General features: G+C 46.6%; 2 protein-coding genes across 2 annotated transcripts; one reads left to right on the top strand and one right to left on the bottom strand.

Annotated features, from left to right (window-relative positions):
• Positions 1-6,698: 6,698 nt before the first annotated feature.
• On the bottom strand, positions 6,699-7,663 carry ATP5IF1 (ATP synthase inhibitory factor subunit 1). Its single transcript, XM_042022545.1, has 4 exons — positions 7,650-7,663; positions 7,392-7,614; positions 7,102-7,214; positions 6,699-6,976 (listed from the first exon to the last, which is right to left on the bottom strand). Exons 1-4 carry the CDS (start codon positions 7,661-7,663, stop codon positions 6,841-6,843), a joined length of 486 nt encoding a protein of 161 aa, XP_041878479.1. The 3' UTR covers positions 6,699-6,840.
• A 50-nt stretch (positions 7,664-7,713) lies between these two features.
• On the top strand, positions 7,714-19,146 carry DNAJC8 (DnaJ heat shock protein family (Hsp40) member C8). The gene is made up of 9 exons (XM_042022515.1): positions 7,714-7,821; positions 8,771-8,872; positions 10,645-10,701; positions 12,309-12,375; positions 13,009-13,103; positions 13,938-14,009; positions 15,138-15,229; positions 16,198-16,273; positions 18,366-19,146. Exons 1-9 carry the CDS (start codon positions 7,747-7,749, stop codon positions 18,486-18,488), a joined length of 759 nt encoding a protein of 252 aa, XP_041878449.1. The 5' UTR covers positions 7,714-7,746; the 3' UTR covers positions 18,489-19,146.
• The last annotated feature ends 173 nt before the right edge of the window (positions 19,147-19,319 follow it).

The following is a 19,319-nucleotide window of genomic DNA, read 5'->3' as shown; positions in this document are numbered from 1 at the left end:
GGACATTTATCTTAAACTTAAAATGATTCTTGAACAACGATTTGTAAATTTTAGCTTGATTCAAGCTCAAAAAGAACTGAAACACTTCCTGGCATGGTTGTTTAAGAACTTTTTCTATGTTTCTTGGGATTTAATTCTTACCAAGGGCTTTTGGAAAACCGTTTGGACACAGTTAATATTGGAGTCAAAATATATGCCGATGGAAGAATATTTTCGTGAATATTATTTAGTTACCGAGACTGTTGAGCAATGTCAGCTGTGTCCTGGCGAAGGGAAGCCTGGCGCAGGGACCGTGCGGCCCAGGCCACGTGCACCGAGCGCTCTCCGAGCAGCAGCGAGGCAGTTCCCGCGTGCGGGCGGAGCCACGCGAGCCGCAGTGTCGGTGGCGGAGCGAGGCGCAGCGGGAGCGGCGGGACCCGGCGGTGCCCGAATGGCCCCGTGCAGCGCGTGGTGGAGCGAGCCCCGTGAACGCCCGACCGAGAGGGGCGGCACGCGGGCGGCGGCGGGCGGTGATGGCGGTGGAACGGAGCCGTGCCCAGCCGAAAGGCGCGCTGGAGCAGGGCGCGGGGGAGTCGTCGCTCGGGGGCCCGGCCGAGACGTGGGTACAGCGCCCGGCATCGGCAGCGAAGCTGCGACCAGAGGAGGCGACGCACGGAGAACTGAGCGGCGCGGCCCGGCCCGGCCCGGCCCGGCCCGCGCAGCCCCGAACGCGACCCCGGGAAGAGCGTGCAGGCACCAGCAGCCCCGACAATTCCAACACGGGAGCGACCGAAGGAGAGAGCAAAGACGCAGCGAGACAGAAAACAGCAGCCACTCGGAAAAAGGAAAAGATCATAGTAACTAAGACCTTAGGGATAGTAAAATGGTATAATGTTAAGCAAAATTATGGTTTTATAACAAGGTGTGACAACCAGCAAGACATATTCGTGCATAGAACTGCTATTAAAAAGAATAACCCTGAAAAATGCATCCCAAGCTTGGGAGATGGAGAGGTAGTGGAATTCAAAATTATACGAGGTAGAAAAGGATTACAAGCATCGCAGGTCACTGGGCCTGATGGTGTTTCTGTGAAAGGCAGTATATATGCTAAAAATTGTAGTCATGTTAGACAATATCTCCCTTGTAAACCCCCCCTACAGTCTCCCTTTCCTAATCCCACCTTTCCCTTTTACCCTATGTCCTATTACCCCCAGTGTATTCCCAATCTGTTTTTTCATCCATGGTTTCCCTCACAAAACCATGCTTTTGCCAATTGTTTCCCCAAAAATCCCTTTCCAATGCCGAGTGGGGGATGAAAAGGGGGAGGGAAGAAGTTAAACCCTCTCCTGCCTCAGTTTCCCCACAAAGCATGCTCAGAGTTCTGTCTCCCTTCTGTCAACCCTAAGATGTTCCACAGAATCTGTTTGGACATTTAAAGACTCAGGAGGGTGGCTTGTTTTGTCTTGAAACTGTTCTTGTTATGTTTATCCAGTTGTTTTCATTCTCCTTTTATTAAAATAAAACGGGTGAGGTGTTGGGGTCCCTCCCCTGCCATGGAGCCCTGGCAGAGGGGCCCTGAGGGCACAGACACGGGGTTTCCCTGCCCCTGCTCAGCCTCATTCCCATTGGTTGGTTTGTGTTCCCTGCGCGGGCAGAAGGACCCTTGGTCCCGTGACTGGGACAGTTCCTCGGCAGAGCTCCGGCCATGCGGCTGGAGAAATAAACATCTCTCTGAAACAGCTATCAAGAATCTGTCTGTCCATATATATTTCCTTTCCACGGGACTCCTGGTTTGATATATGCGTGTTGCAGGATCCCCACTGCAACACCCCTGTGCCTGTGGGACAAGGCAGGGGACTAGTCATGCCATCAACCATTCCAGAGCGATTGAGGAAACCCAGAACAATTAGCCCCTCTATGGCCTGTTATCGGAGTTCATCACTGTCCTTGCAGCCTTACCAGTTTCAAACATCAACCTTGGGTTTTGGTTGCTCTGAACCAGAACTGCCTGGAAGCAGATGGCAGTTTGTAGCTTTCCAAAGGACAACTAAGCCCTGCCTTCCAGGTCACATGGACTGAGGGGGAGTCCTGGAAAGGTCTCTAGACTAATTGTGCCTTTTTAACTCCCCAGCAATCACCAAGGTCCAAGGTATAATCTTGTTTTACTCCCCTGTCTTGGTTTGAAAGACAGGTGTCTGCCAAGGAAGGCAGGAGTCTCCCTTGAAATGGAAGAAAAATAAAATTGCAACCCCCTTCCCTCTGAATTATGATGATTTTGAAATTAAGGGGCTTTTAGGCAAAGATATGAGGAATAGGAATAACAGTGGTTTACTATTTTATATATATGTGTGTATAACAGGGCGAACAAACAACAATAACTATGGTAGTAACAGCAAACAATCACAAACCCAGTCCCAGCCTTCTCAGCTGTCAGGCCCTTTCCCCTCGGGTGCAGTTCTGCTCGCAGCCGGCAGGGGCGCTGGCGGCTCCCGGTGAGCAGGGCAGGTGCGATGGTTCCCCTGCGGCTGCAGGGGGCGCTCCAGAGCGAGCTCGGGGAGCACGCGGCACCGGTGCCCTGGGATCCCGGGAAGGATGGAACAAAGGCTTCACAAACCGCTGGGCAGCCGATCCTGGTGTCCGGCTGGATCCTCGGGAACAGCAGGCTGGAACGGCAGGCTGGAGCGGCAGGCTGGAGCGGCAGGGACGAGCACAAATCCCGGGTGGCAGACGAGATGTATCGAACTCCGGAGCTGCGGTGGGAACCCCCCAGAGGTCTGGGCAGGCAGGGCGTGCAGGGCTACAGAGCAGCGAAAGCTCGAAGCAACGGCGGGGGCAGGGTGGCCACAGCCCGGCTCCCAGCGGGGCAGGGAAAGGCGGACTTGGGAATCCCGGGGTTTCTCCGGTAGAAGGAAGACAGACAAAAAAGCAGAAGTCTCCAGTGCTGACGAATTCCTTACAGCCTCTCTCTCTGTCCAAACGCCGGGAACTAACTGCCCACAAGCCCAGGTGAAAGAGAGTAGTATAGTTGGACCCCTCCACCTATGGCCAGGTCTTTTGTTTTCCTTAAGCACCCAGTAATTTGTCCCCCTGTATGGGGAACATGTATGGGGAAAATTCTTTAAGAGAAAAAGAAAACAGAAGAACTCCTAAAACCCCAACATCCCCAGCATTCGTGCTCTGGAATCCTGCAGCAAACAGTCTGTAGCTGGCATGGTCTCCATGCACTGGCCCTGGAAGTGGTGACTGAACCCAAACTGCTTGCTGAAGTCATGCAAGTGCTTATGTCATTTGTCAGGAGCCCTACGCTATTGCAGTGATCTCCAGAACACCAAATCCTGCTGGTGAAATGTCCATCAGACCAAATGCATCTTAAATAATATTAAATCTTTTTTTTCTGTCTTGTAGTTAAAACACTTCTAGTAAGAGGTCTGTCTGTAAATTGGACATATTTCATCTCATGTTTTAATCATAAGCACTGTCAAAGGAGCTGCAGAAATGAACACGTTACAAGCGTGCAAGCTGGTGGTATTGATTCCACTTAGAGAAAACCTTTAGCCATGCACAGCAGACCCAGTACACTCACCTGTGCTGGGTAACTGCTGTGTTACAGGAATCAGGAACAAGCAACATCTATGTCATTTGGTAATTGCCGAAACAGTTCAAAGTTCAATAGAAGAAAAAAAATACTTCTGAAGAGATGCACTGATAATGAAACTACACAAAAGAAGATGATTTAACATCTCCTTTGCCAAAAGGCAGAGGTCCCCCTCAAGCATTTACCTTGAGCCATCTTTTAGTGGTCAGGCACAAACTCATGCTTCTTACCAACCTCAGGGAATAGGAAAAGACATTTCTGAAATGGAGTCTGTGCATAAAAGGTTTTAAAGAACACCAGAACCAGCACAAGAAAAGAATCAGGGTGCTGTGACCACAGGTGCTGGGAGCTCTTGTAGGAGCTCAGTTGCTCACAGAATTGCATCTGGTCAGCACAAGAGGGGAGGGTGAGGTGCTTGTGATTTCTAGAAAGAAGTTCAGGAGAAGGGTCTTTTGCTAGGCAGAGGTATTTGCACCACCAAGGAAATAAAGCAGTGCCTGCTAACTAGGAATGGCCAGTGTCACTGACATTAAACTAAAGCAAACTTGTTTCAGGGAGATTTGGGACTACCTGGAAGAGGAGGTCAGTGGGTGGATCACAGTAAAGAAACCTCATCCTGAGGAGGAATTGAACAGACACTCTAATAGAACAGACATACTAAGGTTCACAGCAAAGTGGGATTCCTAGTGGGGAAGATGACTGCAAAGTCAATTATGATGCCAGCTGAATAAAGATAGAGACTTTTCTAATTTATCAAAGGGCCCATCAAGTGATGGGAGAAGACACCATACCTACCTCCCTCCCTTCTCAGTACTTCTTCCATTTGCTTGGTGGTGATTTGGGCATTTTTTCACTCAGAAGCCATTCACCTCGGTAAGGTAGACTCAGAGGGGCTCAGAACAAAAACACAGGCTGATGAGGTAACAAGCTGAATGACTCCCCAACATGCCTGAGACAATGAAAGAGAAAAGAGGAGGAAGCAGGAGGGAAACTGCTTTATGCCACAGCACTGTTAAATCCATTCAGCCTCTCCAGCAGCCAGTCTGTGGGCATGGCTTTGTAATCACTAAGTGCCAGTCAGACCACTGCTAAAAGGGGTTTCTCTCCCAGCTTTCTTGCTCCATCAGATCTAGAGGTGCCTGTCCTCACGTGTACTTTCACTGCCATAACCTAACAGGAGTTCAGGGTCACTGCAGAGGAGTTACTTCACCAGATGTTCCTCTCCAGAAAACGGCATGGGCTGATGAACTGGGGGGTAAGGCCTAACACATCTACCATTGTAGGATCCCCCTTGAAACTGATGCAAAGTTGAAAGGTGAGGAAAGAGAGACGTGTTTCAGAGAGTGCTGATGGGCAAGAAAGCTGCGTGATGTAACAAGGTACCTACTTGCACACCGCAGCCCTGAGGGACTCCAGAGAGTTTGTAACTCCTCTCTCTGTGGCGTGGTAGATCACAGAGGTCCAAATCACTGCATTCGCAGTCTCACAACAAATCCCCTCCCTTACAGGTGCTTGGGCAGAGGCTCTGTGGCTGAGATTACATGGCATAGTTAGTGCACCAAAATGCAGAATAAAACTCAAGAGACATGAATTTAAACCCTCATCTGTTCCCTTCAGAATACAGAGTTGTCCTAATATTTATGTCAGCTCTCCATAGTCCACTGAAGCTGTTATGCCAAACTTCTCACTAGCGACTCTGCAGCTTTTGGGGAAGCCAACCCCAGCTGACAGATACAATAGGAAAAACATTCTGAAAAAGGTAAAAAAATGGATTTTTAAATAGGTATAACCCAAACAGGTCAATAGTATATTGCTTTTCATGATGCAGTTCGTCTCACCAGGTTCAGAGAGGTGGGGAGGGGAAGGTACTAGTATTTCATTAATTAGCCGTGACTAAAAGGAACAAAGCCCACAGCGAAGCTCTGTACACAGCCTTGGCAGAGCTCACCTCACCACCGTTTCTCACAGACTGAGCATGATCAGGCAAGGACACTCCATACCTTCTCTTCCAGGGCTGACCACATGGGTGACATCTTCACTGAAGAACAGTTTTTAAGGGCATCAGAGTGACAGTGGTGTCATTTACTCTGCAGACAAGATGTACCACTACCTGCAATATTCATCAAGTGAGGGCAGCCCAAAGGGAGCAGCTGGCTGGGGATGTATCAGGGAACACAGGAGAAACTGGGACACCTTCAGCTAGCTAGTCAAACCACTTTAAACATTGAAGGCATCATTCGCTTCCTGCAATTTCAGACAGGGCAGTTCCAGGCACATTCACAGCCAGTTCAATGTCATTGCCACCCTTCAATGACTGTAATGCAGGCAGGGTTTCACCAGTGCTGCAAAGTGACCCTGTTTGGGCAGATTTACAGACATGACAGTGTGGGTATAGAAGGAAAGGCTGTTTTCTTTACCTTCCTGTTGTTACATAAAGTCACCTTCTTGTCAGTGCTTACTGCAGTAAGGTCACATTGTTTCAGGTCACTTACTGTGTATTCTATGATGAATTTCCTACATTAAAATGTCAAAAGTGATTGAAACGGCATAAAATTAATCTTAATCCATCCATTTTTGGAAAGGGGCTTAGCTAAGGAAGAGAGAAGTTGAGACAATAAAACAAACCCCAATCTACTGGGCATTTAAAGGCATTGTGGAAAAGAACATTCACATGAAAGTCAGGATCTCAGTTGTCTTGCTCCAGGACCTAGGACCACCATAAGTGACACCTGCACAACTTAGAATACTACTTTTCTCTCTGTTTATGGCACTAAACACTAACTGCAGTAAGTGAACCTTACTTTTTTTGTCGTTTGCTAGTTCAGTGGAGATAACACCCCACTAGACCACAAAGACATTTTACTTGAAACAAAGTTACTTCTCTGTGAATGGCTTGCTACACAGGTACCACTGTCACCCAACTCTTCTCGCAGCTTTAACTTTAAAGTTATCCCACTAGGCACAAATGGTCATTTCTTTCACATAAATCTAAAGAAAATAGCTCAGTTCTAGACAGGCTTGCCTACTCAAGAGTGCATCTTTACTTTGGAAGAAAATTAAGTTTAAAACCAGATAGTGAAGTTGGTTGGTTTTGTTTTCATTGAACAGTTACTGAGCAAGAAAGTGAGACTGAGTAGTTTATTTGATGTTGTTGCAGACCACAGTATAATTGGATGGATTTGGATTATGTTGACCAAAAGATACAGTCTTCACGCTGTTTTACACCATAATCAGATTGGCCATGCACATTCAACAACAGCACCAGCTTAGTCTTTAAGCTGCTTGATCTTATGCTTATGGCGCTCGATTTCTTTCTGCAGACGCTCAATCTCTTTCTGGTGGTGGTGGATCTCCTCCTCGTGGTGTTTCCGTAAGGCAGAGAGCTGCTCCCGCTCCTTTTCCCTGCAAGAGAGGACGGCAGGAAGTGTAGCCCCGCAGCCGAGCGGAGGCAGCGGCACGGGAGAGACCGATCGGGCCCTGCCCCGGGCTCGTGGGGAGTGGCTCTACAGGCCTCGGGCCCCGCTCACCTGAAGTACCGTTCCTCCTCGGCCGCCTGCTTCTTCCCGAAGGCGCCGCCGGCCTCACGGATGGAACCGCCGCCGCCGCCGCCCTTCCCGGCGCCTTTACCCAGCTCGCCCAGCTGCGGGAGAGACGGCGGTAAGCGCGGAAGGACAAATGGACAGGCAGAGGGACGGAGGTACAAAGAGAGAGACAGACTGACGGACGGACGGACGGGCAAAGGAGAGGAGGGAAAAAGGGACGGACAGACGGAGGGGAGAAGGAACACTCTCGGAACACCCCCAGCCCTTGCGCCCACCTGGTCAGCGCCCGATCCCGAGCTCCAGCGCTGCTGCTGCGCCAGCAGAGCCCCACGCAGGCCGCCCCGCGCCGCCACCGCTACCACGGCCGCCATAGCCGCCTGCCCTTGGACTGCCGGACAAGCCGCCGCCGGGCGGGCCCGCCCAGCCGCGCCTGCGCAGCCGCGCCCCCCGCCTACCTCCCGCCGCCGGGGCCCAGCGGCGCCGGGGGCGGGGCGGGATCTATGGCGTCACAAGGCGGGGCCCCGGTCCCTCACGCGGTCTTAATCATGCCGCGCGCCAGGGGGCGGGGCTTGTTGCTGCGGCGCGCGCCACGGTCACGTGCCGTGACGGCGCGGTCACGTGTCGGTGGCGATGGCGGCGGCGGCGGCGGCGGCGGGGCCCGGCGCGGGCGCGGCCGAGGACGCGTTCTTGACCTTCTACAACGAGGTACCGCCCGCGCCCCCTAGGCCCCGCCCGCCCGCGGCCCCGAGACCTGCGGGCCGCGCGGAGCCGGGCTGTGGCAGGGTCGGGGGCCGCCGGTGGGCGGGACGGGCGGAGCCTCTGTCGGCGCTGGGCAGGGGGTGGGCGAGCGACGGGTGCCGGTGAGTTCGTGCTCGGTCCTGCCCTCCGACAGCCCTGGTGGTGGCTGGGGACGGGACCCTGCGTTCGGCCCATGTTCCGTTCAGCTAAACGTGGGAGGTGTGCGCTCGCGGGCCCTGAGCGCGTGCCCCCGCCGTGCTCTTGCTCGGCCTTGGTGTGGGCAAACTGTCACTTGGGAGGGTGCGTGGGCCCCTTTCTGTATGCCGGGTTCCGTTATTTTGGGCACAGTCTGAACGTGTTTCCTGACCTGCCCGCACAGGCGCCGTGCCAGTTTGGTGGATGTATGTTTCTTTAAATAAAGATGAACATTAAATAGAAATACGTGGTTTGGTTCGGTATAGTACTGTGAACGGAACTAAATAACCTGTGGTTAGAGTAAAGTGGACTCGTATATTTGCATCAGTATCACTTAAAGTGTTTAAAGGGCTGCACTGCCAACAATGGGTTAAAAGTAATAACGCCGTGGTTTCCAAGGAATCCCAGTGACAGTACTGCTGGAGGTGCATGGGGAATGGGGAAGGCACAAAACTGTAAAGCAAGCCTTAGAAGAAACAGGCAGAACTGCTCTACAGTGTTTTTTATAGTTAAAACATGATGTTAAAAATACTGTTGTGCTGTAGGAAAGGCTAAAAAATATGGCCTTCTAGTGCCTGAGTAAAGTAACTACAGGCTTGGGGTAAGCAAGAGGTATTATGATTGTAGTCCAGGACAAGGATGACTGGTATACTGACAACATGGATAAAACAGGTAAGAGTGTTGTGATGGTCAGTTAATACAGGTCTCTCTTGTTCTTCAGGTAAAGCAAATTGAAAAACGAGACTCTGTTTTAACATCAAAAAACCAAATTGACCGGCTGACCCGACCTGGATCTTCGTATTTCAACTTGAACCCTTTTGAGGTTTGTTTGAACATTCTATCCTCCTTTCTAAATTGGTGTATGAACTTCCTGATTTCCTGAGTATTTATTCCAGTAAAAGACAAGACAAGGAAAGAAAGGAATTCTTCATGTACAGATTACTGTGCAGAAGGTTTGCAGAAGATAGCAGGATGGTGTATATGTGTTCACTATCTTTCTCACTGTTTGATGGCAGCACAAACTATATATTGTCACATTTCCCTCATACAACAGCACTGGAAGATTTGGCTGAGTACTTTCTGAATGGGAAGGTAGTAGCTGGAGGTGGCAGCTTGGCAGGTTCTGGTCATAGCTCTCTTAATTCAGCATTTCTAGTTCTGTGTTTTATTTTGGGTGTTCATCCCACTGAACTTGTATACTGCATAGAGTAAGAAACAGTCTCTCAGTGGTCACACCAGTGAGTAGTCTCTGAGGAGCCATTGGGTAATGGATAATCCCCTTGCACTTTACAGTGTTTGATTCTGGTTATAAGTGACTGCAAGTTGCAGTCAGTTATAAAGTCTTAATGGGTAGGAAAGCCTGAGGAAGACAGTAAATAAGCAATCTGGTGTTCATCTGGAGTTGGCTTTCCCTGAGCGTATTCCTTCCTGATGTCATCTTCTCTGCCTTTTTCAAGCCTAGGTGCTTTTTGTAGTCCCAATTCAGGGCTGGTCAGCCAGATGAGTCAGCAGATTCACTTTGACAGCATTCAGTTTTGTATAGGTCTTAGTACTTGACTTGAAGTGTAAATTAAGAAAGCCATTTCAGAGTAGACTGTAGCTTTTCTGTGGGAGAGTGTTTTTTATTTACAGATTCTTAGAGTCAGACTGCATGCATCTGCTCACTTGTTGCTTAAATCTTCTGTTCAGTAAATTAATTCATGAAAGAGTTCCTAAACTTTGCCGCATCTGTAAAGATCAGTAAACAAGTGATGTCACTCATGGAAACCAAACAGTAAAACTCTACTGTCTTCTTTCAAAATGATAAAATGAATAAATTCATATAAAGTAGTATGTTTCCTGCCCAAAGTTCTAAGTTATGAATGATCTGACATTGTCCCCAAACCACCATATGCTTTTGTTTCTGTCAGACTGAGCATTGCTACGGGATGGGTCAAAAGTTCAGACCAGTTTATGGATTGTAGCTGTTTACACAAGACTTGAACGTAGAAAGGACACTGGCATAGCCAGAGGAATCTAGCATTGCTAAAAGTAGTGTCACAAACGTGTGAAATGTTTCTGTTTTACTGGGTGAAAATTCATGTCATTGTGGGGCAAGCTTTCTGGTGTGTGCCGGTGTTACAGAATTGTAGAATATGCTGAATTGAAAGGCACCCATCAGGATCATCCAGTCCAAATCCTGGCCCTGCACAAACACCCAACAGTCCCACCCTGCGCATCCCTGGGAGCGTTGTCCAAATGCTCCTGGAGTTCTGGCAGCATTGGGGCTGTGACCATTCCCTGGAGAGCCTGGTCAGTGCCACAACATGCTCTTGGGGAAGAACCTTTTCCTGATACCCAACCTAAACCTCCCCTGACTCAGTTTCATGCAGTTTTCTCATGTCATGAGAGTGAAGAGACTGTGACCTGCCCTTGAGCTGCCCCTTGGAAGGATGTGTAAGAGTGTAATGACTTCTCTGCTCAGCCTCCTCTTGTTCAGGCTGAACAAACCCAGTAACTTCAGCCACTCCTCATGAGAGTGTTAGAGCTTGCTGACAGGAACCTGAAACGTGGAGAATAGCATCAAATGTGCTGTGCTTTCATGGTCTCCTTTAGGTGCTGCAAATGGATCCCGAAGCCACAGATGAAGAGATAAAGAAAAGATTCCGACAGGTATTCAGCTTTTGCACTCAAAGTCCATGGAAGGGAACTACAAGTGCTGTAGAGATTGTGCGCTGGGTGTGGGCACAAGAAAAATGGTAGTAAAGCTGTATCTGGGTAGAGGGGTGTCTATTTTTGGCAGAAATTCATAGAACGGTGCTTGTATCAACAAGAGGAGAGCTGCAGCAGTGTCCCCAGTCCATGCATGATAGGCTGCTTTGCCTGTGCCATGTGTGATGGGGCTATTGCAAACTGATAGAGCCATGTATAATCAGCCTCTTGAGCTTGAGTTCAAAAAGAAGATCAAAAACTGTTTTTATCAAATATATGGACTTGGATCCAAAAGTATATTTTCTCTGAGGTTTCTTTAAGAATTTCTGTGGTCACTTTTAGTGGCTTGGTTACCTGGAAAAGTAGCAGCCCTGCTTACTGGCCGGTCTGCAACACAGGAAGCATTACCCCAGCCTCCCTCTGCTGACAGACTTGCAGGAAAAATTTTGAGTTTAATCAGTGCACAGCAAAGAAACAGTATTTGGGAGGCTGCAGCCTCCATCTGAATTAATAGCATTGGGTGCCTTTAGACCGGAAGATGCTGGGTGGCAGAGGAGCAGGATATGGGCTACTCCTGTATGTGGGAAGTGGGAGGATAACTTCTTGGTCTATTGCTGACTTCTCAGTTCTGCAAGACAGTAAAGTGGGATGTTCTCTGCTTTGGGCTGGTAAAATGCTATGGGGAGATGATTTGAATTCAAGGTAATGAAATGAAAAATGTGCATGGAATTTCGCATTGAAGAAATCAAACACTTAAGTTCAGAATGTGGAATAGCCAACAAAGGGAAAAAAAGACACTGGCTGAAGTAAATCTGTTCAGGACTGAAGGCAAACCTTTTCTTGGGAGCTACAAACCGGCACCTGTAGAGTTCCAAAAGTAGTTATTTTGTAGACTTCAGCACTGTGTGGTTTCAGTTGCTGCTCCGTAATGGCAATGGCAATGGCAATGGCAAAAATAAAAGGTCTGGAAAAAAAATAAAAAAAGAAGCCGTATGGGGAAAGTTTGAAATAACGTTCTGAAAGAGGAATGTGGGGACATGTGGTTTCCAGCCCAGTTAAAGTTCCCCTCAGGATGGTAGTGATCCGTGTCCTGTCTCTGCCAGGTAGAGTACAGGTAGGAGTTTTCTTAACTTTCAGTAAAGTAGCCTGAGGAAAAATGACCACTCTTAAATAGTTTGGTATTTGGACAGCCTTGGGGATGCTGGAGAACTTCTTGAGAGACTTTGGTTGAGGATGATTTTTTTATGTCTGTTTCTTGTCAAGACCAAGGATACAAATCTTCAATGACCAAGGTGTTCATATCAGCCCAGGCACTGTAGTTGAGGGGTGTTTAAATTGTTCCACACATCACAAGCTGCAGCTTTTCTTGGACAGCCTGTTTGTTACAGGGATTGTTTGTTCTATCGACTTGTACTGGCACATACTTCTGCATGTTGTCAGCTGGTTTTTCCACGTATGTGATCTCTTTGGATTCTTTCTGTCTGATGCTATTTCCCTTCTCTCAAAAATCTCCAAAATACTCTTCATCTTTCACCATGATCTTGATAGCAAGATCCTTTCTCTTGCAGCTGTCAATATTGGTGCACCCAGACAAAAACCAAGATGATGCAGATAGAGCCCAGAAAGCGTTTGAAGGTAATGCTCTTTCTCTGGACTGCTTTGGGTTAGTAGTTGCGGCTTTTCTGGTGCTGGTTTAAATGTTCATTAGGGTGGAGGGGACAGAAGGGTTGCTGCAGAGGTGCTTTAGCTGTGGCAGAAGCAGCTGTGGTAGCAGCAGCTGTGTGAGACAGTGGCATTTCAGCAGGTGGCACTAGGTGGCAACAATGGCATTATCATGTCACAACAGGGACAGACATCTTCATGGGGTTTTGGGATTGTTCAACAAAAACTGTTTAATCTGCGCATTAGATTTTAGTCAAAGACTATAGGACAGAAGTAGAGTGATGGTTTTAGGTGTGTGTTTTGCATCACAGTAAGGTGTTCTGCACCTTAAACTCATCTCATGCCCAGTAGGACTGATGCTTTCACCTGCTCCCTCCAGAAGGTATCATACAGTTCCTGCCATTACTGTACCCCGAAACTCATTTAACTATGCATGTTACCACTTTCCTAGAAGTATTTAATAAAAAAAACCCAAACAAAACCCACTGCTGAACAAATGACCTCTACAAATTCTAGAAGACAAATTAGTAATGCTGACAAGTAGCAGTCTTGTGATGCCTTGTGAACATGACTACTGGTGCTATTAATATTGATGCTTTTTGTTAGCTGTAGATAAAGCTTACAAGCTGCTGCTAGATCAGGAGCAAAAGAAGAGAGCCTTGGATGTGATACAGGCAGGAAAAGAATATGTGGAACACACTGTAAGTATTCTATGGGAACGTCCAGAGTTGGGGGTGAGTGGTAATCATTCATATTTTGCTTTTTGGTACGCTTGCCTCATGTTTGTCACTAAACTGAGCAAACCCCATAATGGTACTGTGCAGGTGGGCACCAAGCTCTTCACAGCAGAAACAAGCCTGGTGTGTCCAGGACTGCTGTTGAGCTCAGTGCAAGATAATTCAGTGAAATTCAGTACTTGAAATAATCAGGTCAGACTACATGATCTGACCTAAATATTTTTTTCCAAGTCTGTGAATGAATGATGCAGTTCAGATATGTGTAGGTGGAAGAGAATAGGTGGTGACAGCAGGAGACTGGGAAGTTTGGGGGATATTGACCTGTAAGATAAGAAAAGGACCTTGGATTGCATTGGCCAAGAAGTTATAGTAATGTGGGTGGACTAAAACACAGAAAGCTTGAGGAAGCAGATGATACAGGGGAACTCAGATACTCTTAACACAAGGAACGCTTGATGTTCTGTTTGTTGTTAGTCACTTGAATATCAAGAAGCAAAGTAAACTTCCTGCTGGTTTGGATGGTGTATATTGAATAAGAATATATCCTTCAAAAAACCAAAAGGGATTATGTTGAAGGAATAGAATCCATCACAGTATTTTTAATTATTATAGTTCACGTGATAGTAATCTTGTATGTATTTATCTGGGCCTAGGAGGGTTTGGTGTAAAATAAAACATCGATCCAGTCAAGAGCAGAGTTCTTTCTACACATTAGAATAGGAATGCAGAACTACTTGGATACAATTATGTAAGCCCTATAAAATTTTTAAGGCTCTTATTTTTGTTCTTAATCTTTAGGTGAAAGAAAAAAAGAAGCAGCTGAAGAAGGATGGAAAACCTCCCACTGTAGAGGAGGATGATCCTGAAGTTGTAAGTCATACTATATTCAGAGAAACTGGGGAGTACAAAATGTGTTTTGAGGAATTAAGATTCAAAACCAATGCAGAAGTATTTATTAGACTTGTTAATGTTGTAAACCCTTATATTTACAGAAGAACAAATTCTGCTTAGCCACTGTAGAGTATCATGTGTCAGGTGATACCTGTGTACTTTGGAAAATAGTTTCACCGTAGTGTAAAGAGTAAATATATTGTGAGATTATATAGATCAAAATACCCTGTTCTTTTCTCAAAGCAAGTCTTCATTGCTTGTGCATCATGCACTCTTTTTTGAATTTAATTTCTTGTTGTCTTCTGACTGCTGGAACTGTGGCATTCCTGCTACCGGCGGAGGCACGTGTAGCAAGCACTCACTGCAGCATGGCTAAAATGAGCTTGTGATGTTTTTTATTGAGAGCTGTTTTGTCTGTTTCTTTCATATAGCACTGAAGGACAGATGTGCTGTTCTGCAACAAACCACTTGTATTAGAAAGGGCATGGCATAACTCAGTTCTTCTTACCTGGGTTCTAGTCTGGAGAAGTCCAGCGATATGAGAGGCTGTAACAATGATAGGTGATTGCTAAACATTGACTCCATTAGTCTCATCACCCTTTTTTTTCATGGAAAGTGATTTTTATCTGTCAATATCACCACAGTAACCCCATAACCATCCTATTCTTGTTGTTCTTTAGTAATGAAGATTGGTTTAAGCATATTGATTTCCTACTGGGAAGCCAATGGTAGGTTTTTACAACACATCAAGATGATCTGCTGTAAAGTTACTCTCTAAAACAGTGACCATTTTTTTGTCACATGTAACAATGCAAGACTTAACCCAAGAGGGTTTGAAGTGAACAGTTCTCTTTAGGCACAGCTTCATGAATACAAATTAAAACGAGACTAATGTGAGATTAATATGTAGTTGTTTCCTGGTGCCAGGGCCAGAATTTAATCAGCAGTGGTTTATACCTTCCTGTGTGCTGCTGCTGTTGTCAGGTCAAGATATAGGTTATGTGGGCGCACCTATGGTTTGCTTTCTTTGCTTCTTACATTCGTCTGTAAAACAGACTTTAACTGTGTTGATATGCATTATTTTAAGACTGGATTTGTGTTTTACAGTTCAAACAAGCTGTATACAAACAGACAATGAAGCTCTTTGCTGAACTGGAAATTAAGAGGAAAGAAAGAGAAGCAAAAGAAATGCATGAAAGGTATAAGTGATGTTCTTCTTGTGCAGTTCAGGCTCTTCTTCCCCCTCATGCTTCCTCAGAGAAGATAAAGGATCAGAGAGTCTTAGAACAGTCTAAATTGGAATGAACCTTTGGAGATCATCTGGTCTGACCTTCTGCTGAAAGCAGAGCCTTGGATTAGATTAACAAGGGTCTTGTCATGCTGATTTCCAATAATGTGGATTCTGCTACTTCTCTGAGTAGCCCATGTGCTGTAGAGCCCTATGCTTGAGAAAAGCACACAGGAGATTTGTGCTCCTCTGTTGAAGACATCAGTATATTTGATACGCTTGTATTCTCTTATGTGTACACACGGAGGCCAGCCACAGCAGAGAAATGGTGACACAATTCTGCATGCTATTAGTGTGCAAAGGATTGATTTTTAATTTTATTTAAGTGACAGAAATACCCTGTGGCATGTGTGATCCTGAACTATTTTAGGTGTTTTGATCACATGCTGCTTGAGTGCTCACTGCAGATACACTTCCTGCCGGAGGGTTCTGCAGTGGTCAGTGAGGTGGGAAGTGGCTGTAGGACATTGCTTTTGATTACAGGTGAAAAGTAGGAGGTTAAAAATTTCATTTTTGCTTTGCGTGCTGAAGGGGTTATTAACTTCTCAGAATGTGTATCCTCAAGAGTTTTAGAGACTTACTACTAGAGTGATATCCAGCTTCTTGGATGAAGAAGTCCAGCTTGTTTTGCTGAGCAAGAGAAGCCAACTCACTAATTATGTGCTTGCTGTCAGTGGGGCCAAACCATCTTCTCTGCTTGCTGCTCTTCCAAATTTGAAACAAAATTCTGTTTGCTGTGCTATCTTAGGTGTGTGTATTTACTTATTCTGTAATCTGCCAAAAAATTAGAAGAGCTTTCCAAGATGTTTTGAAAGTATTGCCTTGCTTTTTAAAATAGATGCGTGTGGGTTCATAACTTCTTTGTGGCTTCTCTTCCAGGAAGCGGCAGAGGGAAGAGGAAATTGAAGCACAAGAGAAAGCCAAACGAGAACGAGAATGGCAGAAGAACTTTGAGGTATTCAGCAGTTTAACTTACAGAATGGGCCTCAGCAGTTCTTGTCCATGTTGCAGGGAATGCCCCTAGAGAGATGAGAGACCTTTTGTATGCAAGTCTGTAAGACAATTTAATAGATCTGCACCAGCCTGGCTTTTGTTCATGTGGGTGGAGAAGAGCCCATCAATATGGCTTTGGTATCACCTGTGCAGAAACAGGTCTGGTAAATTGAGGTATGCTATTTTTCATCTCTGTCAGCAGTTCATTCTTGTCTTTAGTTGTAAAATTGAATTGCTGCTTAGCCCAGGTCACTGGTGACCACTAAACCTTAATCTGGAAAGTGTTTGTGTCGACTGTTGGTGGTATTTTCCAGTCTGCTTCCTAACACTTATGGGATCTGTGTCTCCTCTGAATATCAAAGACATGATGGACAGTCACTTCTCAGTGACCCTGCCACCCTGCAGCCAGGGTTTAGGCATATCTGAAGTAGTTCGTGGTGGTCGTGCTGCTATTTTAGGGATCCAGCCTACAGCCCACCAAAATACTCGATCTAGCCTATAACTCTTCCCTCATTACACACCAGAATTGAAGACTTGAGGCATGCAGGGAGTGGTGGGCAGGAAAGATGTCGGTAAAGATGTGCAGGATGTCATGAAAGGATGAATTAGTGTGTTCATTTAATCCAAAGTCAGAGCCCAGTCTATGCTCAAGAGAGCATTAAAAAAGGGATATCTGGGAGAGAAGTGTATGAGCTGGACTGGCATCCTGTGGAAAGCGGACAACTAGGATGTGTCTGGAGACTCAGCTTGGAAGAGTTTGTGGTTGTGTGCCATATAACAAGTATAGAAGAGCTGGGTATTCTAGAAAACTTGTTTAATGTTGCTGTATTGAGTGTGCTATGGGTTTTGTTATTTAATGCCAGAGAAGTAAGTTGAGTGTGTCACTGGCCTTGTTGCTGACAGAGGTTCTGTGTTCTCACACCAGGATGGCCACAGAAGGTGGGTGTCACTGCTGTAGGGGTGCAGTACAGCACAGCAGTTGGGGACATGGGAGCAAGTGACACAACCGAATATGGATTGAGCAAACAGGAGCTGCAGAACTATTGATACTGTAGCTCTGCGTGTCCTCAGCCACTGCTAGACAGCTGAATCTCTGCATAGCAGAAATAATCCTCTCAATCTTGTGCATGCCAAGGATTCATTTTGTTTTGACACCATCTTTTCACATAGATGAAATGGTCACCAGCAAAGCTGGAGAAGACCGGTGTAGGTGTTGGGGTTGCACTGTGCCCCAGCATCCAGATCCCTGCTAGTGCTGGGCCCTCTCCCATCCTGCCATGGGAAAGGGGGAAGGGAAGCAGACAGCTGCTGCAGCCAGAGCCCATCTGCAGCACCGGTATTGCTGAGATGGGCCTGGAGTGGATGGATCCCATGCTGTGAAATGGACCATCCCTGGACTTTGTCCTGCTGTGAAACGTTCAGCCTATGGAGATCATAGGTTGGCTTTGTGGGGAGATTTAGGGGGGTTTTTTGTGGGTTTTGTTTGTTTGGTTTAGTTTGGTTTCTGTTTTGGTTTTTTGTTCTCCTCAGGAAAAGCTTCTGCTGCTCAGCAGGTAGGACAGGGAGAGGAGAGAAGTGCACCAGTGGCCTTTTTTCTCATTTTGTCAATGTGATGAGACTTTGAGCAAGAAGCATGAGAGAAGGCAGCAGTACATTTCCCTTCTCTGTTCTCCCTGCTTCCAAGCTGCAGCACCAGGAGAGTGAGGAGGTGAGACAGAGAAAGGAGATGGCACATTCTGGGCTGACAGATTAGGAACAGCCATTTGAGAGGTTTCTTGTTTCCTTTGAGGCTTCAGTACAGCGTAAGGACTGTCCAACCCAGTCTGCTGGTTTCTGTAACAAGAATCCAGCAGAGTGCTTAAACTGGTGCGTGTAAGCTTACTTATAGTTCTAATGCACTGTGTTGCTCTGGCTCTTCCCAGTGTCTTTGTGTCCTGGCTGTCAGGGGCTGCGTGCTGGATAAGAGGAAATTGCTACTGATCTGAAACTGGTATGTACTACCTGTGCTCTGGCTCTTGCATTTTAACTCTCCAATTCTTCCCTGTTGTTCCCAGGAAAGTCGGGATGGTCGTGTAGACAGCTGGAGAAATTTTCAGGCAAATACAAAGGGGAAGAAAGAAAAGAAAAACAGGACCTTCCTGAGACCTCCCAAAGTAAAAATGGAGCAGCGTGAATGATCCTGGAAGCACTGCCCAAGTGCAGCTCCTCAGTCCCTTCTCTGCTTTTAAGGACTCATTGGCACCTAGAGTAAGATTTGCTTTTCAGTAGACTGCTTGTTTCCAGTACAATTAATTACCAGTCGAAGTATTTTTTTGTACTCTGTTTGAAATAGGGCCAGAGAATGACCCCAGCCAGGGCCCCCGCTACACGTAGAACACTTGGCTTAGGAGAGTCCCCGCCATTCCTGCTGTCCCGTGTGTCTGCTGCCCTGTAACTTGGTGTTTTGTACTTCACAGAGACTGTGCTGTTTCACCACTTCTGTTTCTAGTTTGAGAGCTGAACAAAATATTGGAAATGCATCCAAACTCTACCAGGCACCATCTTTCTCAGCAAGTTCAGCTTGGGAAAGATCTGGACTGACTCTGGGAATATGCTTCCAGCACTGTGCAGTGCAGCTGACCTGCAGTTAAATCCTGTAGCTCCTCACTGTATTGAGTGGTGCTTGGAAGGAACCTGCCCCCAAGATCTGATTTCCAAACTAAAATCCCAGCTCTCAGGCTTAGACTTCTGTTAATCTCAGACCAGCTGGTCACTTCCTGTAAAGGAAAATAACTTCTCTTGATTAATAGTTAAGCTGCAATGGTCTGTATGTAAAATAAATTTTTACCCAAATTACTGTTTTTTTTTCTTGGAATTATTAAAACATGCAATAGCAAGAGTGTGAATGGAGTGCTGTCACTGAGATGCTGCTGCTCTTCAGCATGAATGTTTTCCCTAGTAAGGGTCTGCTGCCATCCCAAAGACTGCTCTGGTTTGTGTTTGGAAGTGACAATCCTCAGAGTGGCACC

Source organism: Corvus kubaryi, unplaced genomic scaffold (genome assembly GCF_017639235.1).
Source record: "Corvus kubaryi isolate FWS band 111438036 unplaced genomic scaffold, C.kubaryi_AGA036_p1.0 37209, whole genome shotgun sequence".
Classification (NCBI taxonomy): Eukaryota; Metazoa; Chordata; class Aves; order Passeriformes; family Corvidae; genus Corvus; species Corvus kubaryi.
The sequence above is the reverse complement of the archived record's forward strand: the minus strand, read 5'-3'. Positions and strand labels throughout refer to the sequence as shown.